The sequence below is a fragment of the Musca autumnalis genome, unplaced genomic scaffold (genome assembly GCF_047663935.1).
Source record: "Musca autumnalis isolate F117 unplaced genomic scaffold, ASM4766393v1 scaffold_1, whole genome shotgun sequence".
Classification (NCBI taxonomy): Eukaryota; Metazoa; Arthropoda; class Insecta; order Diptera; family Muscidae; genus Musca; species Musca autumnalis.
Genome location: NW_027411644.1, coordinates 295,040,897 through 295,064,461, shown reverse-complemented (window position 1 = coordinate 295,064,461; position 23,565 = coordinate 295,040,897). Strand labels below are relative to the sequence as shown.

Here is a 23,565-nt window from a genome sequence, read left to right as displayed (position 1 = left end):
TTGCTGGGAGGTTTTCTTGGAACCATTATTTTCGGAAGTATGGACTTGCACCGGAAAAAAAATTTACCTTCGTAAAGAGGGTCTCAAGGACAATCTGCAGAAAAAATTTTTCGAAACGATCCGAGAAGACATATTAAATGTCACCTTTTCCAGTTTACAAAAAATTTACTTTTGTGGGGGAGGTACCCGAAGGAGTGCACCGTAGTGGCCAATCTTTGAACATAAAATAATTTTGGAAAAAATATTACGAAATGCAAAATTTGGTTCCAATCGGTTATCGTGCGCACCAGCCAGACAGACAGACGGAAGGACATGGCTAAATCGACTCCAAATTGTCTGAAACTAATTTCCTCCAAACATACTTGGGGTCTAAAATCATTATTTCGATTAGGTACATTTTTGGTCGTATCAGAGTGTATATACCCTCGTTAGCCTAAAGGCCAACACGCTGCAACTTAACTAACTTTAAATGAAAGGTGCTTACACGTGGGAAACTTTTGTGGATTCTGAAACAACAATGTTTATAGATGAGAAAAATCAAAAAAAAACTAAGAAAATTGCCGGATAGATTTTAAAATAAATTGCGGTCAAAGTTCATATTTTTTATACCCTCCACCATAATATGGATGGTATAATTAAATTTGTCATTCCGTTTGTAACACATCGAAATACTCATCGGAGACCCTATAAAGTATATTTATTCTTGATCAGGGTAAAATTCTAAGTCGATATAACCGTCCGTCCGTCTGTTGAAATCAAGATACAGCTCGCAATTTTTAAGATAGAGCTTTGTAATTTGGTATAGCAGTTTCTATTACTCCTAGGATGTTTGGTATTGCAAATGGGCTATATCGGCCCACGTTTTGATATAACCCCCATAGAACGGTACCACCCGATTTTCGGTATTTTGATGGTTTTAGCTTCATTATCACACCGAAATGGCTGAAATTTGGTACTTAGCCTGCGTTGGGGGTATAAAACTTTCCCCCAGAATTTTGTTGGTATGGGTCCACGCCTTCATATAGCCCCCAAAGAACGCTACCTCCCGATTTTCGGTATTTCGGTATATTCCTTCGAAATGGCTGAAATTTGCTATTTAGTCTTCGTTGTGGGTACGAAAATTTCCCCATAGAACGGTACCAACCGATTATCACACCGAAATGGTTGAAATTTGGTACTTAGCCTTCGTTAGGGGTGTAAAATTTTCCCTCAGAATTTTGTTGGTATTGGTCCACGCCTTCATATAGCCCCCAAAGAACGCTACCTCCCGTTTTCCGGTATTTTGAAGGTTGTGGCCTCAATATTGCTCCGAAATTGTTAAAATTTGGTATGTAGTCCTAATTTGAGGTATAAAACTTTCCATATGAAATTTTTCGGTATAGGTCACGCCTTCATATAGGTCCATAGAACGGTACCTCTCGAATTTCGTTATTGAGAAGGTTGTGGCCACAACAATCCACCGAAATGACTGAGATTTGGTATTTAGTCTACGTTGGAAGTAAAAATATTGGTCCATTTCAGAGTGTTTTAACGTGTTTTATTTAAATTGCATTTCAAATCTGGTAACCAATGACACAGAAACTTCTCCACCAACAATTTATGACATAGGTCCAGGTTTTGATATAGCCTCCATATAGTGGTACCACCCGATTTCAGTGTTTTAAGGATTTTATCTTCATTTTTATCCAGAATTGGCTGTAACTTGGCATTTGGAGTCCCCAATGGTACAGAAACTTCCCCACCAAAAATTATGGACATAAGTCCAGGTTTTGGCATAGCCTTTATATAACGGTTCTACACGATTTCAGGCATTTTAAAGTTTTTATCTAAATTTTCGTGTTTAAAGTTTTTATCTAAATTGACTATAAGTTTCTTCTCAGTTTTACTTACTTTACGTTTTACTCAAATACCACTAGTGGTGGAGGGTATAACAAGTTCGGCCCGGCCGAACTTAAAGCCGTTCTTACTTGTTAGGTTTATTTTAGGTTTTCGCAATTTTGCTTGGAAACCGCAAGTCTTATCGTAATGGGACTAAAGAAAATGCTGTAGCAGTGGAAATTCTCTATAAGATTTACATTTATGACTTTTTCCCTGGTATTACCATTTTTGATATATAGAAGTTTAAATTGGACCATTGCACTGACTGTATCGCCTCTTTATAAAACAATGTCATGCGCGGTGCGCCTTAACTAACTGTAAATGAAAACCTCATACACGTGGGAAATTTTTGCGGTTTCTAAAACAGCAATGTTCATAGATGAGAAAAATTTGAAAACAAGAATAAATTACTGGAGGGATTTTTAAATAAATTTAGTCCCATTTCGATAGGACTTTCCGTTTCCAAAAAAAAAACCTTGAAACCTAAAATAATTCTAAAAATGTGACCTTTGACAGCTATTAATTTAAAAATCCCACTAGAGTTTTTTTGATTTTTCTCATCTATGAACATTGTAGTTTCAGAATCCACAAAAACTTCCCAGGTGTAAGCACCTTTCATTTAAAGTTAGTTAAGACGCAACGTGCCAAATTTTATTCAAATTTTGTAAAGAGAAGGAACAAATTGAAAAGAGTGTAAATCTATTAGTTAGGCTTATAGGACAAATGTTCTGTAGAGGGACCACATAAGTAAGATAATGCTCAAACAATGAGTTCAAGATGTTTATTTAAGCATTTGTTATTTTTTATTTTATTTATTTTCTCCTTTTTGTTTTTTTATACCCTCCACCATAGTATGGAGTGTATATTAAGTTTGTTTTTCCGTTTGTAACGCATTGAATTACTCATTTGCGACCCTATAAAGTATATATATTCTTGATCAGGGCAAAATTCTGAGTCGATCTGTGCACGTCCGTCCGTCCGTCCGTCTGTGGTAATCACTCTAGCATCCACAAAAATGGAGATAGGACGCTGAAATTTTGGGAAAATGCGTCTTTTATTTGCAGGCAGGTAAAGTTTGATGATGGGCTATATCGGTCCACGTTTTGGTATATCCCCCATATAACGGTACCCCCCGATTTACGGTATTTTGATGTTTTTAGCTACATTTTCAGACCGATTTAGCTAAAATTTGACATTTAGGGTTCTTAAGTATCAATAACCTTATATAACAAAAGTTGTGGACATAGGTTCACGTTTTGGTATAGCCCCCATATAACGGTACCCCCCGATTTACGGTATTTTGACGTTTTTAGCTACAAATCGATGTAGCTATAATTTGACATTTAGGGTTCTTGAGTGTCAATAAACTTATATAACAAAAGTTGTGGACATAGGTCCACGTTTTAGTATAGCCCCCATATAACGGTACCCCCCGATTTACGGTATTTTGACGTTTTTAGCTACATTTTCAGACCGATTTAGTAATAAATTGACATTTAGGGTTCTTAAGTGTCAATAAACTTATATAACAAAACTAGTGGATATAGGTCTATGTTTTGGAATAGCCCCCATATAGCGTTACCGCCCGATTTCAGGTATTTTGACGTTTTAAGTCACATTTCTAGACCGGATTAGCTATAATTTGATATTTAGAGTTCTTAGTGACCAAAAAACGTATATTCGAAAAAATATGAACATAGGTACATGCTTTGGTATAGTCCCATATAACGGTACCTCCTGGTTTTCGGTATTTTGGGATTTTTACCTACAAGTTTTAACCGAATTAGCTGTAATTCGAACATTTGACATTTGAAGTTCTTAGTGGTCACCACACCTCTCCACCAAAATTCTCTGAAATTTTGGGAAAATGCGTCTTTTGTTTGCAGGCAGGTCAAGTTCGATGATAGGCTATATCGGTCCACGTTTTGGTATAGCCCCCAAATAACGGTACCCCCGATTTACGGTATTTTGACGTTTTTAGCTACATTTTCAGATCGATGTGGCTAAAATTTGACATTTAGGGTTCTTAAATGTTAATAAACTTATATAACAAAACTTGTGGACATTGGTATACGTTTTGGTATAGCCCCCATATAACGGTGCCCCTCGATTTACGGTATTTTGACGTTTTTAGCTACATTTTCAGACCGATTTAGCTATAAATTGACATTTAGGGTTCTTAAATGTCAATAAACTTATACAACTGGTAGACATAGGCCCATGTTTTGGAATAGCCCCCATATAACGTTACCGCCTGATTTCAGGTATTTTGACGTTTTAAGTCACATTTCTAGACCGAATTAGCTATAATTTGATATTTAGGGTTCTTAGTGGCCAAAAAACTTATATTCGAAAAAAATTATGAACATAGGTCCATGTTTTGGTATAGACCCATATAACGGTACCTCCCGATTTTCGGTATTTTGAGAATTTTACCTACAAGTTTTAAACGAATTATCTGTAATTTGAACATTTGACATTTGAAATTCCTAGTGGTCACCACACCTCTCCACCCGATTTTCCGTGCCAACAAAAATTCTGCAACAAAAATTGTTCATTTAAGTTCATATTTTCGTATAGCCCACATACCTCCGAACATTTGAAGTTCCCACGTTATGTAACGATTTTCGGTATTTTGAGGATTCTAGCTGCAATTTTTAACCGAATTAGGAGTTATTTGACGTTAAAGGCTCCAATCAAAAACTGTCAACATAGGTCCATGTTTTATTATAACCCCTATATAACGGTACCTCCCATTTTCTAGCCCACCAAAAATTGTCAACATACATAGTTAGATATAGACACCAGAAAAAAGGGCCTCCCGAATGAAGCATTTTATGTACATTATCTGACATTTTAACGTACCCACTTAAAGTTGGGGACAGAAATGAAAACTAATTATTCCATTTTAGTTCAGAATATTTTATGGTGGAGGGTATGAAAAGTTCGGCTCGGCCGAACTTAACGCTTTTTTACTTGTTTTCGTTTAGGTCACTTTTGACTTTAACACTCAATAATTCATTATCTTATCTGATATTCCAGAGACAATTTCACTTGTTTGAATTATACATTTCCATGTTTGGTTACTAACCAACAACTCGGGCAATTTGTACGATTATTAAGTGTTGTTATGGATACGTGTTAAGCAGCTACAATGTAAAGTGGTACAAATAACATTTCTTTAAACCAGATTGCATTCATATTCTCTCAAATGAAGCGAATTTTGGTTCAATTAGGAATAGTATATATTTTAATGTTTAAAAAGTATGCAAATCTGATGTTTAGTAATACAGTACTATATAAGTAGATATATATGATAAGTTCTTCATAAAAAAGCAAATCATGAACTACTGTGGCTGTTATGAGCAAAACTACTACTACTCCTGACTACATTCTTCTACATAACTGAAACTTCTCAATTTTCAATGATTATAAAAATATCAACTTAAGTTGTGTTATTTTGCATTTGAACCTGTCGCTCCAAGAACTGAAATATTTACATACATTTCAGATATAAATTATAAAATTGACAATTGCTATTGTCTAAACAACAATTAATGCAAATTAAAATATAAAAAATTCTTTGCACTCGACCAGATGGTTTCACAAGTTTTCACTCCCACCAAAGTACTATAAAATATATTTTTTTTTAATGACAAAAAACCGGTTCAGTTATCATTGCATTCTACAGCATGCCTGAAGCAAAAAACTTGACTTAAAAAAACCACTTAGAACCCACATTTGTTGCATGGAAAATTTATAGATGACACATGTTACACTTACTCAAAATACCAGTGTAAAGTTCGGAAGAACGATAAATTTGGAAGTGAGATATGGATGCCACCGTGGTGCAATGGTATGCACTCCCGCCTCGCACGCTAAAGGTCGTGGTTTCGATTCCCCGGCCAGGCAACATCAAACATTTTTCAGCGGTGGCAAAATACCCCTCAGTAATGTTGGCGACATTTCCTGAGTATTTCAGCCATGTAAAACTTCTGTACAAAGTGGTGTCTTAAGACACGCTGTTCGGACTCGGCGATGAACAGTAGGTCCCATTTCATTGAGCTAATATGAATCGGGGTGCCGGGGAATTGGCTCCATTAGCAGACCGCTCGATTACATCAGCTTTGAACGCCACACTTGGGAAAGTCGATTGGCCAAATTTCACAGAGTTCACAAACTACGGCTTCAGAGATCTGTCTAATCTTTCTGATGTTCGGGTAGCGGAAAGGACTTTCCTAGACATCATCACTGCTGTAGTCGCTCGCCATATACCTGCTGTGAAGTGAGACCACCTTTCCCAAAAGAAGCGACGGGATTAGTAAATGAGCGTGATAACCTTCGTCGAGCCAACCCCAACGACCCCAAAGTAAGGGAGCTGATTCTGGTCGGGGAGCTTAAGCGGAATAAATGGTTAAATCATCTGCAGAGTTGCAACATTGGAGCCGGTATAAGTGAATTGTGGGAAACGGTTAAGTCACTCTCGAATCCTGGAATGAGGGAAGACCTCAGTCACGGTCGTGACGTTACGTTGACTGACCCGAAGAGGTGCGCGAGATATTTCAATCGACAGTTTGTTGAGCACTGCGGGAGTGACAGGGCGAAGAGAAGAGTACTACATAATGGTAAAACAGCTGGATAAGTCGGGACCACAAACTGCCCCATAATTCCTAGAGGTCACATTCGACATTACGATCAAGTCGTGAGCGCATGCCACAGCTATCTGCTGCAAACTAAAAAGCAGGAACAAGGTCCTCAAGTCCCTAGCCGGCAGCACTTGGGTTGCAGATAAAGACAAGTTGTTGACCACATATGACGCTATAGGTTCTAGTTTAATCCCAGAGATTATGTGGTACGAATTGGAAAAAGATTCAAACCTGTCAGAATCGCGCCCTGAGAACAGAAAGAGGGTGCCTCCTCATGTCTTCAGTGGATGATCTACATATATGTCGCTTTTTGCACCGGGTTGGGACCTCTATTACGTCGGTACCATATTTTTCGGAGGCAAGTGCATAATTCCTGAGATAGTGGTCCAAAATATATATAAACGATGACTGACGAAAATTCGCACATCGTAAAATGTCTTCCAAACGTACTTTGGTTTCTCCCTCACAAACGTGCAAAATTTTCGCTTAAGTGCAGTTTAAGGACTATTTGATGGTCGTTGTGAAATGTTAACGTAGGTACGACATGCTGTCCTTTTTATAGCGATGTAATATTTTTGAAATCAATACTTCCTGTAGTATTGGCAGTGATTCTCTAAAAAATCTTACGGTGAGCAACTATAATAGATGGCGCGCACTGAAAAAATAATTATTGAAAGAAACGTTCACTTTGTGAGACGGTGTTCATAGCAGGTTCTAGTGTTCTTAAAAGCCCCCATAAATATTTGCAGAATTTTTTTGGTATAGCGTTTATTATGTTTTTTCTTTGACTCACACATTTCATTCCAATATGCCTTATAGTATAGTTTATGCTGATAATAATAATAACAAGTAAGAAAAGCGTTAAGTTCGGCCAGGCCGAACTTTTTATACCCTCCACCACAACAATTAGTTTTATTTCGTTTATGAAAGTACTAAACTATTCCTTTTATTGAAGGAGTAGTACATATGTATATCTCAACTGATAATACTCCCTTTAAAAAATTGGGCAAAACCGACTAGACCTAAACCTGGATATTCTGGATTTGGCTAGTTAACAACATCGGGAGCACCGTTCTATGGAGGCTGTATAAAACGTTAACCTGTACCGATAAATTTCTGGAGGAAAGTTTCGTAACTCCAGCGTAGACTAAATACCAAATTTCAGTTATTCCCATTGAATATTGTGCCTAACACTTTCAAAATACCGAAAATTGGGAGGGATCTTTCTAAGGGGGGTATATAAAAACATGGAACAATACCGGAAATTTTAAGGTGGGAAGTTTTATACCACTAATGGAGATTAAATATTAAATTTAATCCGTTTTGATGGGATATTGATGACACAACCATAAAATCCCGAAAATCGGGAAGTACGCTTCTATGGGGGTTATTTGAAGAAGAGGGCTTATACAGATAATTCTCTTCTGCAATATTTTATACACCCATGGCAATTTAAATACTAAATTGCAGTCATATCGGTGGTATATTGAGGCCACAACTTTCAAAATACCGTAAATCGGAAGGTACGGTCCTATGGGGGTATTTGAGGGCGTCGACCTATACCGGCACATTTCGGGTGGAATTTTTCATACCTCTATCAAAAACTTAATACCAAATAACAGCTATTTTGGTGGAGAAATAGCTATATGTAGAAAATCGGGAGGTACCGTGTATGGGGGCTATATGAAGACGTGGACCTATAGCGACAAATTTTAGGTGGAAAGTTTTATACCCTTAACGAAGACTAAGTACCATCTTGCAGCCATTTCCTTGTTATAATGAGGATAAACCCTTCAAAATACCGAAAATTGGGATGTACCGGTCCATGGGGTGTACATTTATCTGTATTGGATAAATTTCTGTTAGAATGTTTTGCATCCCCAAAGAGGACGAAATATCAAATTTCAGTCATTTTGGTGGTATAGTATAGCTAAAACCTTCGAAAATACCGAAAATTTTGAGATATCGTCCTATGGGGACAATATGAGGGCCTGTGACCTATACCGACAAATTCCATATGTAATGTTTTATACCCCAAATGAAGACTAACCACCAAATTTTAGCCATTTCTGTGGAATATTAAGGCCACAAACTTCAAAATACCGAAAATCGGAAGGAAGCGTTCTATGGGGGCTTTATGAAGTCGTAGACTTCCGGGGTTAAAATGTATACCCCCAAGGAAGACTAAATACCAAATTTCAGGCATTTCGCTGCGATAATGAGGCTAAAACCTTCAATATACCGAAAATCGGGATATATCGTCCTATGGGGTCTATATCAAAACCTGTACCTATATAAACATTTGATGGTAAAAATATTTCTTAGCCTCTGAAACACACAAAATACAAACTTACAACCGATTCTGTGGTCAAATGGGACTAATACATTCAAAATATCTTAAAATGACGCGTACTATTTATGGGACCTTATATGGGGGCTTTTCCTAAACGTGGACCTGCAGTAAGCGCCAACATAAAAATATCCCCTCATTTTGGTAAAGAAAGAAAAAAATCTTGCGATTGACAAAAGTGAAAACTTTATTTTGACGCGTCAAATGTTGGGTTATTTTGGTAATCTTCATTTATTTCCTAATGGAAAGTTGGAAGGGCCTAATATTTTCTGGATTTTAATTCACCAAAAAAATTTTGTGAGGTGTAAACTTTATTTTGACGCTCACTGTATATAAACAAACTTTGGTAGAAAGGTTTTTTAGCCTCTGGAGACGCAAAATGCCAAATTACAACCAATTCGGTGCTCAAATGGGACTAATACATTCAAAATATCTTTAAATGACGCGTACTATATATGGGGCCTTATATGGGGGCTATAACAAAACGTGGTCCTATATAAACCAAATTTCTTGGAAATATTTTTTAGCCTCTGGAGACACAAAATACCAAATTAAAACGTCGACGCGTCACGCGTCGCTTTGTATGGGGGCTATACGAAAACGAAGACCTACATAGCCCGCTTTCAACACCAAAAGTCCTACACACATATAATAGATTTTACCAAAATTTCATCCACCTACTTCAATCCGTTCGGACGCTAGAGAGATTTCCACAGGCGGACAGACGGACGGACATGGCTATATCGATGTAGAATTGCACGCTGATCAAGAATATATATAGTTTGTGGGGTCTACAATGATTATTTCGAGTAGTTACAAACGGAACGACATCCTATGGTGGAGGGTATAACAAATGCATAACAGAAACCGTGACTCAGATCTAAACATTTATAAATAAAACCATTTGTGGTTTATTATCAGTAATTAAACCACTAACACAGAATAAAATTCTATAAATATTTCTAAGTCCCTCTTTAATTAAGCAACTTTTCTGTGATCTCTATTTTTGTAAGTAGTGTATAAACAAATATTATGAAATAACTAGCCAAACTAAATCCACCGCCGGCCGGCTAACCGAGCTTGTATTGTGTTAATGATATAAAATTGTTGTTTTATTGCTGAAATTAACAGTCTCTATAAAACTGACGTGTCTTTTCATATGTAGAGTGTGGTGGTAAGAGGAGATTGTGGAGAGTTTGTTGAGAGATCTGTATTTGTTTGTTGATTATTAAGTTTTTTTTTGCATAGTCACGATGATCAGGTTTGTCATTTCGTTAAAGTAGAGCTATAGAGATGTTGATGTTCTTTTATTTATTTATTTATTTTTTTTTTTTTGCAAAAACAGAGAGCTTGATAAAAAAGTAAATATGTAATCATTTCTACACTATGTCATAATGACTAATCGAATCGCTACATTTTAATCAATGACGTCCAATAACAAATGTTAGTCTCTGTAAGTTTTTGAACTGAAATTGAAGGGAAGTCTCTGTAAGAGGAGGTTCAAAATATAAGGTATGTGCAAAAGAGGTTGTGGGTTAAAATTTTGCCATTTTTATAACTAATGTCAATGCTTATACATGTGAATATGATGTTGGAATAAAAATAATCTTCCAGAAGTCAATACCGAAGTCCTTCATTACACTAGCGAGTTTCTTGAAACGAATAATAGGAAGAACCAACATCGCGAACACAGAAAATCATGTACAGCGGTTTCACTACCTCATAACTAGACGCGGAATCCTATGCAAATGCGTATTTGGTTAGGATGGTCGTAGAGAAAATCTGATTAGATAGAAACTCGTTTTATCACAAAATAAAACGAACCGGTAGAGATGGAGACGAAGTCTTTAAGTACTGTAAACGCATTGCGCGTCGGTACCATAAACTTGATCTTGTCGCCGTTTACAGATTATTTTTCGACTTTTTTAAATGTATCAGTTACTTCATTTACTGATCGACCTATGATGTCAATGTGGTCGGCATAGGCATGCTTTTAATACCTTTGAACGTATAGAGCTGTCGAAGGCAGCATCTTAATCGACGAAAAGATGACAAGTGACGAAGAGCATCTCTTAGGTCTCTTCCAGTATTTGCCGCAACCTGGTTTTAATACCCTCTTCTGCCTCTTCTAGGTCGGCATTGATTTACACTCATACGACACGATCGCCAAAGAAAGACCGTAATAAAAAGGTTTTAGGTTTTGATTTGTTATTGTATAAAAACTTGTATGACCTACCAAATTTCCAAACAAAAAAAATATTTTTCGTTTTCGTCATGGTTACCTCTGGTCTAAAGCCGCACAGATAGGGTCCAATTATTTTATTATTATGACTTTATTTGTTATGACTTTAGTTGTTCGCACTATCTTATCCCTATTTTATAGGCAATAGGGAGCAGGTGGAACGCGATCCTCCCCGCCAGCTTTAAACAAGTCGGATGGTAAACCATCGGCACCTGCGGCCTGTTAATTCTTAAGATGAGTAATTGCTCAATACAATTTTCTTCGATTGAATCTGCGGTATGTTCGTGGTCTCCGTTAGTATTGGATACCAACAGGTGGGACAATGCTCTTTCCATACCCTGTAAACAAACTACCTCTTCCCTACAATAGGATGCCCCTGTACCGAAGCAATCAGTTGATGTTGCACTCTTTGGAAGAAATTTCAAACTTCATTGTGGCTCTTGGATTTCCTGACTATTGGGCCAAAGATATTCTCCTCTCCTACAATGGCATTAATCGTCTAGCATAAATTTAATGTCGTGGTTAGGGCACACTTAAACGTAGCAAACAAAGTACGAACAGACACAACACGGAAGTTAGACATCGGTAAGCTGCAATCACAACAGATAGCCACAGCATATTCCTCTCAACTAGCCCAATTGCTTAATCAAAGCATTCCTCATCACGATAACATATCAGCGCAATGGCAAAGCACTGCCCACTCCATGCAAACAGCCGCAAAATCCATACTTGGATACCAGAGACCTCCACCAAGGAATCCATGGTATGATCAGGAGTGTCGTGCTGCCACCGAAGAGAAAAATGCGGCATATAGGGCTACTTTACAATCCGTAGCAACGCGTAGCGCACGAGAGAGATACAGGGAGAAAAGGAGAGAGGAGAAACGTCTTTTCCGAAAAAGAGAGAGATGGAAAAACGGGAGTGTGAAAAAATCGAGATGTACAGGAGCCAGAATGAAGTCCGAAATTTCTACCAAAGAGTCAAGCATCAAACTGATGGCTTTGGTACAGGCACATCCTCCTGTAGAGACCAGCAAGGTAATTTTGTAACTGATACAGATAGTGTACTCAGGATATGGAAAGAACATTTTTCAAAACTGTTAGTTCCAATCCCAGACGATGGTATTGAATGTATACCGCCCAGCCAAGATGAGGTAAAGACAGCAATAAATTGGCTGAAGAATAATAAGGCAGCAGGAGCCGATGGCTTGCCAGCCGAGCTGTTCAAAACCGGAGGCGAAACGCTGATAAGGTGTATTCATCAGCTAGTTAGCACCATCTGGCAGGAAGAACGAGTACCCGACGATTGGAACCTGAGTATCCTGTGCCCCGTCCACAAAAAGGGAGATAAGACTGTTTGCTCTAACAAGAGATGCAGATCGACACCTACCACCTTTTTGTCGAATATAAAGCAGCCTTCGACAGCCCGCTGCGTTCAAAGGTATTCCAAGCCATGTCTGAATTTGGTATCCCCGCAAAGCTCATTCGGCTTTGTAAAATGACTTTAACTGACACGAGATCCTCAGTTAAAATAGGAAAGAACCTTTCCGAAAAGTTTGGTACCAAAATAGGTTTCAGACAAGGAGACAGCCTTCGTGTGATCTCTTCAACATCCTGCTAGAAAAGGTTATACGAGAGGCAAACGTCAAAATAAGTGGCACAATCTACACCAATAGTCACATGTTACTTGCTTATGCTGATGATATAGACATCATGGGCCGATCAGTAAAAGAAGAAACTGATACCTTTATAAATGTCGAAGGAGAATCTGTTAAAGTGGGTCTGGCGGTAAACGGTGAGAAGACCAAGTTGATGGTGTCGACGCGCAATGCGTTCAGAGCTCGGACCGACTGTGGAAGTTGGTTCCTATAATATTGAGGTAGTAAAAGACTTCGTCTACCTCGGCACCTCCTTAAACACAACAAACGGCATCAGTTGTGAAATAAAAAGAAGAATTGTATTGGCTATTGCTACTTTGGTTTAAGTAAGTAGTTTAAAAACAAAGCCACATCTCGTCAAACCAAAATAACGCTCTACAAAACACTGGTGCTACCCGTGCTGATGTGTGGCTCCGAAGCCTGGGCACTTGCGGAAGCAGACATGACAGTGCATGGTGTGTTTGAGAGAAAAATTCTTCGAAAGATCTACGGACCAATCTGCGTTGACGGTGAATATCGACGTCGCATGAACCACGAGCTGTATCTGCTATACAACGACATCAATATTGTTAAACGTATCGAGATGCAGCGATTGCTTTGGCTAGGTCATATCATAAGAATGAGCGATGATGAACCCGCTAAAAAGGCGTATAAATACGGACCGCTTGGCGGTGCACGAAGAATTGGAAGGCTAAGGAATAGATGGCGCAAACAAGTGGATGACGAGATGAAAAGGCGCGGTATTCCAGAGTGCGAAGAAACAAATAGAGAGAAATGGAGATCTATTCTTAGTTCGGCCTATGGAACAAATGTTCTGTAATGGGCCAGCTAAGTAAGTAAGTAGGTTAGGGCACGCGGTGGTCTTGAACCAAATTTAAATGGAAGGTGCTTACACGTTGGAAGTTTTTGCGGATTCTGAAACTACAATGCTTATAGATAAGAAAAACCAAAAAACAAAAAAAAAAATTTCCGGAGCGCGTTTTAAATAAATCGCGATCAAAGCTCACATTTTTAGGGTCTTTAGGTTTTCACAATTTTGCTTGGAAATCGCTACCACTATCAAAATGGAACTAAAGAAAATGTTTTAGGGGTGAAAATTCTCTACCAGATTATACTTCACAATATTTTCGTAGGTTTTTGAGATAAAGAAGTTCAAATTGGGACAAATCACTGACTGTATCGTCTCCTTATAAAACAATGTCATGACTGCAATTTTCCAACTTAAACTTATATATCTCAAAAATGGTACAATCTAGGAAAAAAATACTAAAACCAATCTTGTAGAGAATTACCACAGCTATAGGCTTTTCCCTAGCCCCAACGATTGCATTTAGATAATATAATTAATAACATTTTTTTTCTTTTCCTCTTCGCTTGCTACGTTGGTTAACAACAACAAAGCACGAAACACACGTGTTTTACCGCATACACACCACCAAAGCTTCAACGTCTCCTATTACACCATACACACAGCTCTTTATTATAAAACAGCATTCCGCAGAGCCCTGTTGTTAGTCTCTTTGTCAAAAAACCTCTCTCCACTCATAAAAAATATGTTCTAACATAAAAATATGTTGGTACACAAACAAATAAAATTGAGATATGTTGCAAACATATATTTGTTTGGTCACAAAAAATTATGTTTGAATCCAGACATATATTTGGTTGCAATCAGTCCCAAACAAATATGGTAACATGGGGCGCCTTCGCCACGTTTTTGTTCAAAATTTTCTCATACAGACACCGATAAAGTTTTTTCAAATATTATTTTTGGTACAAATATAAGCATATCTTGACTATAACTTTTGATATATAAATGGTTATAATTTTGTTTTTAAAATATTATTTTTGAGAATTTACAAAATGTGTAAAAAGTGGCGAAGCCTCCCCACCCATGGGGCAGCTTCGCCATCGGTATTGAACATTCTCCAACGGACTCTAAAACTGTAATTTACCATACTTCTTCCTTAAATATCAACATTATGCAATTATCTATTGAATAATCAAAAATTATTTTAAAATTCACAAAAAGTAACCGGTTCTAGCAGTTAATTGAAGTAGGTGGCTTGAATTTAGGTACAAAATCCATAATATAACTAAAACAAGATACATTTAAGATAATATTTGATTTTAACTTCATATTATAGTGTGGAATATCTATGGTATAAAGAATTTAAGTTAAACATGACAAATTTCTAACATTAACCCACCACGACCCTATCATGGCGTAGGCGCCCCACCCCTTACATATTTCATAATATTAATATATTGACATTTGCATTTGCTTTTTTCATGCGAATTATTGGGATTTATATTCTTCAGTAGTTGTCTTCTAACGGTATAAGATGTGTTTTTCATATCACAAAAGGTAAAGAAGATATCACAAAAAATACCTACTATAATTATTTTTCCCAATACCATGAAAACACAAAACCGCGTGCTTCCGCTATCATACCTATGACACAACTGCCAACTTTTGGGAGATGATAGATCTTCATTAAACTCACAATTTTGCTTTTAACGGATTTTTTCTAGCACTTGTATTTTGCGAGAAAATCGGCGCTGGCGTAGCCGCCCCAGTGGCGAAGGCGCCCCATGTTACCATATTTGTTTGGATTCAAACATATTTCTAATATATATTTGTCTGCGTGTAGGTGTAAGCGGTTTTTATTAAAAGTTAGTTAATGCGCACCGTGAAGGACATTGTTTTATACGGAAGCGATACAGTCAGTGCATTGTCCCAATTTTAACTTCCATATCTCAAAACCGGTAAAACCTACGAAAATATCATAAAGGCCAATCTTGTAGAGAATTTTTACAGCTTCAATATTTTCTTTAATTCCGAATCGATAGGACGTGTGATTTTCAAGCAAAATTGTGGACACCCAAAAGACCCCTAAAAATGTGAACTTTGACCGCGATTTATTTTCAAAAGCGCGCCGGCGATTGTTTTGTTTTTTTTTTATTTCTTCATTTATGAAGATTGTAGTTGCAGAATCCGCAAAAACTTCCCAGTTGTAAGCTCCTTTCATTTAAAGTTGGTTCAAGAGCACAGTGGGCGTTGGTTGTATGTTTTTTCGAAGCCATCGTAAAATATATCTATGGTCTACTTGTGCATGTCTTCTCTCAGGGCATGGGCGCTATCGGGACTTATGTTGTTGAATTTCTGCTATAGAACTTTATAATTTGCCTCATAAACTGCACATTCTATGAAAGGAGTCCGATCCCCAGCACGTGCAGATTCGCAGATCGTGTTTTTTGTTGATCGTTAATAGTAGCAGGTTTTATTTTTCTTTATTGTGTCGCCCAAAGTGAATGCCCGGCTTATGTTAACTCAATGCAATGTCCATTGGAGATAAAAAAGCTGTTCATTGGGATTTTCCATTTTTGGCCAGTCAGGACCATTCCTTATAAACTTTTATACGTATGTCACATTCGAAGCAATTTTGTGTATACATTTTGTCGAAAAGATTTTTGTCTATGGTGTATATTCGTCATCAAATGTCATAGCACTTTCAAAACTATTGTAGAGTACATTCTATCATGAAATATTTATAAACACTTATTATTTGTGTACAGTGTACACACATGGTGAGTACATATCCATTATGACTGTAGTGGGTCGCGTGTTATTATTCCCCCAAATACAACTACAATTGTGACAAATTCATAGACGCAGAGTGGTGATTAATGTCTTTTGAATAATACATTCTTTTACTGCAATATTTGTTTGATTTGTGTACAAATCGTGTATTCTTTAGAACTAAAGAAAACGACAAATAAAGAAAAAATACAATTACCACCAGGTTTGTAGGTGACACTTTTTCTAGAATACCGGTTGCATAGTGTTTGCAGTAGATAACACATGTTTTGGTCGGTTGCTTTGTGAAATTATTAATAGCACTGAGGGCAGTAATGTTGACACTGGGTAATTTAATAGAAATAAATAAGAAATAAATATTTTTATTAAATTATATACAATACGGAGGACTATAGCAATAAAATCATATCCCAAAATGACAGAAATGGATAGTATTAAATAAGTTTAAATGCATTGATGTAATAAATGTATTAAAAACATGCGAAGTCATTTATTCTTTTCTACGCTTATCAGTATTTATTTGTTTGTAGAACTATACACTTGATAAGGAAATTTATAAAAGAATAATAGATGCATCTTGAAGTACTACTATGTAGAACTATCTTATCTTCAAGAAAGCAATGACCTGCCGTTTTGTAAGTACTTAAGTAAGTTTAGTAGAGGGGAATTAAATTAGTATAAAAAAAAAAAATTTTCACAATTTTAATACAAATTTACAAAAAAAACAAGTAAGAAAAGTCTATAGTCGGACGGAGCCGACCATGGGATACCCTATACCACTATCCCTGGACAATCGCTCTCCACGGAACTTCTTTTCAATGATTGTGAGAATTTAATTATCAAATATCAGAGATGTAATGTATAATACTTATGACCAAAACCAAAAAGTTATCTAGCATGACAAAGACATTTTTGTAGCAGCAAAGGAAAATTTAGTTCACACAAACTAAAATGTAATGAAACCCACTTATGTAGTACTACTACTTCCGTTGTTTAGCCGCTACGTTATTGAAATTTTTACCAATTTCACACAAAAGTTTCAGTCCATTTAACCCGCTAAATATTATCTGATCTTCACGTTGGTTTGTAGGCTTCTTCATCATAAACTCAAACTTTGTTTAAAATTTTGCGGGTTATTATTTTGACCTACAGAGCCGCTACAAAATTGGTTAAAATTTTTTTTGGTCCATTTCATTCCCTGAACATTTCACGATCATCAGCAAAAACTAATCATTTCTATTCTGGCCTGAACCCAACCTCCTTAAAAAAATCGTTACAATCGTTCCATAATTGCGTCCCTAAGCTTGTTTACAATTTTAATGGACACATCGCTAAATCGCTTTATCTCGTCGAGATATGAATTTCGGCATACCAAATAAGGGGTCTAGGACGAATATTTCGTGGTGTTACATAAACTTTTGGAGAGACAATATGTAGCATGGGATAAAATTGTGGTTCTCTACACAGAACCCATTATATATTAGGCAGTAGGCCCTTTATCTAGCAAACACTTTATTGCAATTTACATCAGAGGAAAGGTCAGTAGTTTTTTCATATGTAGGCTACTTTGCGAAATATATATGTCCTCAAGGAATTAAAATATCGACCAAAAAATAAAATTTTTATATTTTTCATACAAAAGTAATGGTCCATTTCACCCGCTAAAGAATATCAGATCATCATTCAAAATTGTAGGCATCTTTTTCGACCTATACTCTTACCCGGTGCAAAATTTCGTAACTATTGATGTATAATTGCGAATTCTAGCGAGTTTATTATTACACTACAAACAAAAAACGGAATATATTAGGCTGTAACTCTGTTATCTGATCATGCACACCAGCATAATTGGCATCAATTGAAAGGTCAAGCGTTCCACTTTCAAGTATATCTCACTTGACCAGAATGTCACTTCCAGGAATTAAGATATAAGCTGTATATTAAAAATTTGCACAATTTTCACACAAAAGTTTTGGTCCATTTAACCCTCTAAATATTATCCGATCGCCATCTCAAATTGCAAGCTTCTCCTTTGGGATATACTCTTAGCTTATTTAAAATTACGCGTTGATCGGACTATTATTGAGACCTACAGAGACGCTAGAAAATTTGATAAATATTATGTTTTTGGTCCATTTCACCCGCTAAATATTTCACGATCATCACCAATAAGAATAGGGATCTATTCTGATCTGAACCCGACCTCCATACAAAATTTCGTGACGATCGGTCCATAATTGCGGCCTGGAGCGTGTTTACAATTTATAATGGACAGACGGACGGACGGACGGACGGACGGACTGACGGACGGACACACATCTCAAAATCGCTTTATCTCGTCGAGATATGAAGATTGGTATACCACATTGGGGGTCTCCGACGAATATTTCGCGGTGTTACATGAATTTTTACCAAAACAAACTTATAATACCCTTTTCCACATTGTGGTATAGGGTATAATGATGCAAGTGAAAAAGGAAAGCCTTCGATTCGTTCGTTGGTAATGGTATCAGTTGAGAATGGCTAGACCGGGGTACCTCCCTCATGACCTACTTTTTTAAAAAATCTATTTAGCACACCCACTTTTTAAATATGTTATATATCCAAAACTACTGAACCAATTTTCCTGAAAATTTTGGGGAATGTACAGGGAGGGTCTATGGTGAAAACAGACCCCTATGCCTGTTTTTTATACCATCAGCATTTATGCTAACGAGGATATATACACTTTCATACGGGCAAAATGTGCCTCATCGAAATAATGGTTTTAGACCCCAAGTATGTTTGGACGAAATGTGTTTCAGACAATTTGGAGTCGATTGAGCAATGTCCGTCCGTCTGTCTGTCTGGCTGGCTGGAGCGCACGATAACTCTCAAACTTAATTTAAGTTGGAAGATGTGATATATCGGTCCACTCCTTCAGGTACCTCCCACACAAAAGTTCGAAAATGTTCGGAAAATTTGTGCGCACGATAACTCTTGAAGGGAGTGGCAGAATTGGTCCATACTTTACGCGTCCTTATATATCTACTAGATATAGATCAGGTTAACATATGGACTATATTTGTCCACTCCATCTGGTACCTCCCACACAAAATTTCGGATAAGTTCACTTTAAGACCTGCTATCGAATCACTTTAATTTTTGTTGAAGCAACTTGCGTTCGCTGCCTCAATTATGATGGTAAAAGTTTTTTCAGGGGCAAGTCCATACTTCTTGAGCAAACAGCCCAAAGGGTGTAAAAATCCCCTATGGCACCATATGTAGTGGCTGGAGATCCACTTCCATAATGGTCATCCATTCCTTTTAATATCTCCTCCTCAAAACTTTTGTTCTTTAATCCGAATCAACATTTTTGTTGGTTCAAACGCCCAACATTTTTAAAACCCCTAAATACATACGTTTTTTTTGGAAAAAAAATTGATTCAATTTATACAGGCTGTGGGTATATCTCTGTCAGCAAAGCCGATTGATACTTTTTTACTTGTTTTTTTTTTTTTTTGATTTTTGATTTTTCTCATCTATAAACATTGTAATTTCAGAATCCGCAGAAACTTCCCAGGTTTAACCACGTTTCATTTGAAATTAGTTAAGGCGAACTGTGGGGAATCTACAGGGATGGCCCATTATTTTTGTTTGACGAGTTGTGACTTTGTTTTTAATGTGCTTACTTAAGCCAAAGTAGCATCTGTTGGCCAATACAATTCTTCTTTTTATTTCACAACTGATGTCGTTTGCCGTGTTTACGGCGGTGCCGAGGTATACGAAGTCTTTTACTTCCTCAAAATTATACGAACCAACTTCAACAGTTGGTCCGATCTCAATGGACGCATTGCGCGTCGGCACCATCAGCTTGGTCTTCTCGCCGTTTATCGCCAGACCCACTTTAGCAGATCCTCCTCGACCTTCATAAAGGTGTCGGTTACTTCTTTTACTGATCGTCCCATGATGTCTATATCATCAGCATAAGCAAGTAACATGTGGCTATTGGTGTAGATTGTGCCACTTCTATTGACGTTCGCCTCTCGTATAACCTTTTCCAGCAGAATGTTGAATAAGTCACACGAGAGGTCGTCTCCTTGCCTGAAACCTCTTTTGGTACAAAACTATTCGGAGAGGTTCTTTCCTATTTTAACTGAAGATCTTGTTTAAGTTAGAGTCTTTTTACAAGCCGAGTGAGCTTTGCGGGTATACCAAATTCAGATATTGCTTGGGGCTGCGGGCTGTCGAAGGCTGCTTTATAATCTACAAATAGGTGGTAGGTTTCGACCTGCATCTCTTTAGTCTTCTCCAGGATTTGAAGCAGGGTAAATATCTGGTCAATTGTGGACTTGAAAGGTCCAAAGCCGCATTGGTATGGTCAAATTATTTCGTTGACCATGAGCTTTAGTCGTTCGCACTATATCCCTGACACTATCTTGTAGGCGAGAGGGAGAAGACTTATGCCCCTATAGTTGGAGCATAAAGTCTTATCTATTTTCTTATGGACGGGATACAGGATGCTCAGGTTCCAATCGTCGGGTACGCGTTCTTCCTGCCAGATGGAGCTAAATAAGATGTTTCACTGTGGAGACTGAATTTCCCGACTGTTGCGCCAAAGATATTCTCCTTTCCAATTTTGGCATTAAAATCGCCTAGTATAATTTTAATGTCATGGACAGGGCAACGGTCATAAGTTTCTTCTAAGCGCTCGTAAAATATATCTTTGGTCTGTTCGTCCTTGTCTTCAGTGGGAGCATGGGCGCAAATAAAGCTTATGTTGAAGAATTTTGCTTTTAATCGAATTGTAGCGAGTCTTTCATTCACTGGGATGAATGAAACTGAAGACCAGATGTTTTAACCTTCGACCAACTACAAATCCGCAACCAAACTCATGCTTTGTGTCATGGCAGCTATAATACAGTGTGTCACCTTTAGGTGTTGTTGTGACGCCTTTCCCGTTCCATCGTATTTCCTGTATGGCAGTAATGACGGCCTTGTACTTTTCAAGTACATCTGCCAATGCGTAAACTGCACCTTCTCTATAAAGAGTGCGAACATTCCAGGTGCAGATTCGCAGATCATGGTCCTTAAATCGTTTGCGGGGTCGTCAACTTTTGAGGGATTGTTTTTCTTTTCTTTCGTTTTTTTCATAGTAGGCTGTTTTTTTCTAGGGGAGGGTTACTAACCCCACGCCCAAACCCAAGTTTTTAACGTTCTGGGTGAACGCGCGGCACATGTTAGCTCACTACCTTTAACGGGTGTTAAAGGCAGTTCCCCAGATGACACCACGGGGAGGTCAGGGTCCACTTGAGATGAAAGATTGACCAAGATAAATCCTGGGCTTTGCCATGTTAAAGCCTGTCAGTACCGTTCCTGGGTATCTTCCATCCCCTAGCCACATATCAGTGCTAAATTTCTGTGCAAGATCAAGCATGATTTGAATTGTTTTAGTGCTTCATAAACTCAAAAAACTATTGTGTTGAATTATGCAAAGCTCGTAGTAAATGAGCTGTAATTCGTTGAGTTTTAGAGATATCAACATGAAAATTTGACACAAGATAAAGTAGAAGTTGTAAAAAAATAGAAATTGCTAACTCAGAAATCGCATTTTTTGAGTTATGCCACTCTTTGAGTAAATGAGCGATATTTGGAGCCCAATTACAAGACCACACCAACTTTTTAAAAATGTTATATATTGAAAACTAATGACCACGCCCACTCTTTTCAATACATTATTTTTTTAAAACTACTGAACCTAATTTCATGCAATTTTCAGAAAATGTTCAGGAATGTCCCATGGTCAAAAATGCCTTTTATTTATAGACGAATTTCCGGGGCTTTTTGTTTTTAATCGCTATATTTGTTAAACTTATGAGTGCATCGGGTTGCAAATTAATTTTCGAGACAACGGTGGTTGCGCCGCCGACCAAGAAAAACGATATATTTACAAATTTCCTTAAATGGGGAGGTTCAACGAAAAACTAAAACATATAAGTCTCAATAAGCAGGAGAATTCGACTTTAGTAAAAAGACAGGGGATATGGACGATAATTAATCCTAAACAGCATCAATTTTCGAAAAAAAATTAGACAAAGTCCTTATGAGAATAGAAAGGCTACAGACAAAATCTGTAGATACATTTAAAATCCTCCTCAGTTTGACAATGGACCGCAGAAGTGAGATAGAAAATACCAATTTTTGAATTGTCAAGCATAAAGTCCATAAAAAGTTTTCATTAAAACCCATTACGACTAGTATATAATATAATGAAATTTTGATCAGAGTATAATGGATTTGGAATTGAAAATGAAAATGAACCATATCGAACCAGATTCGGTGTATTTCCGCCCGGTTTTCGGTATTTTCAAGATTTTAAACATTAGTCAATAGTCAAAATACATACATCACCTCAACGTTAAAGTTTTAGAATAATTTAATAATTTGTTATAGCCGCTCAAAAATATTATTCAAACATACCATTTCTCCCATTGCCCACAATGTGGAAGTACAATGCCAAGGAATAGGCCGCTTTCCGCCTCAAAATATAGACTCGGGTATCAATAAAGCATAACTTAAAAATATGAGAAAAGATACTGAGTATAGTAAGAAAAGAACACGTCGTACAGAGCGACGATGGAATCAGGAAACGGAAACGTAACATGAAACATTATTCTATTAAGAATTCTTTATTATCTAACCACAACGGAATAATTATGTAACTTCCTCACTGAACAAGTACATGTTATACGAGTAAGTACAACATTAATGTCACATTCAATTAATTTTCAATTAAATGCAATTTGAATACTCTTTTTTATTTGAACAATTAAAATGACATTAAGGAAATAATTATGGAATAAAAAAAGATTTATCTGAGTAATAATACTTAATTATAATTCTCAATAATAAATTTTAAATATTATAAATAAAGTATTGAAAGTAAATATTCAAGTAATTTAAAACATTTGTTGATGACACTCTGTACAATTTCCCAGTGGTTAATATTTTTGCGAGATTATAATGGGACTACATACTGTCTGTTATTAACTATTTATTTAATCTACTTGAATTATTTTAAGAAATTTGTGCTGCTATACATTATCCTTCTGATATTTAACAGGCGGTCATACAAAATAAATAGAAAATTTATTAGATTTTGACAATTATTCAGCATTATTAAATGATATGTGTGGTCGTACTGAACAACGA

The 23,565-nt window shown here is 36.9% G+C and overlaps 2 protein-coding genes across 8 annotated transcripts in view; both read left to right on the top strand.

Annotated features, from left to right (window-relative positions):
* LOC141389748 (glutathione S-transferase 1-1-like) overlaps window positions 1–23,565 on the top strand; it is a 178,629-nt gene that overhangs the window by 125,839 nt on the left and 29,225 nt on the right. Inside the window, exons 1-2 of one of the 7 annotated variants that reach the window (XM_073961758.1) lie at window positions 9,931–10,135; window positions 10,220–10,235. The exons of 1 other annotated variant lie outside the window; for it this stretch is intronic. Coding sequence is in view for 1 of the 6 variants with exons in the window: in XM_073961755.1 (XP_073817856.1) it covers window positions 16,689–16,701 (13 nt within the window). In the remaining 5 variants the exon portion in view is untranslated. Of the gene's footprint in view, window positions 1–5,541; window positions 9,883–9,930; window positions 10,136–10,219; window positions 10,236–10,320; window positions 10,387–16,673; window positions 16,702–16,865; window positions 17,010–23,077; window positions 23,107–23,565 lie in introns of those variants that run through there. 5 more of the 7 variants (XM_073961760.1, XM_073961757.1, XM_073961755.1 and 2 more) reach the window with 5 other exon arrangements.
* The window catches only part of LOC141389750 (glutathione S-transferase 1-1-like), a 30,702-nt gene continuing 17,457 nt past the window's right edge, over window positions 10,321–23,565 (top strand). The window contains exon 1 of the mRNA XM_073961765.1: window positions 10,321–10,386. The gene's annotated coding sequence lies outside the window, so the exon portion shown is untranslated. The remainder of the gene's footprint in view (window positions 10,387–23,565) is intronic.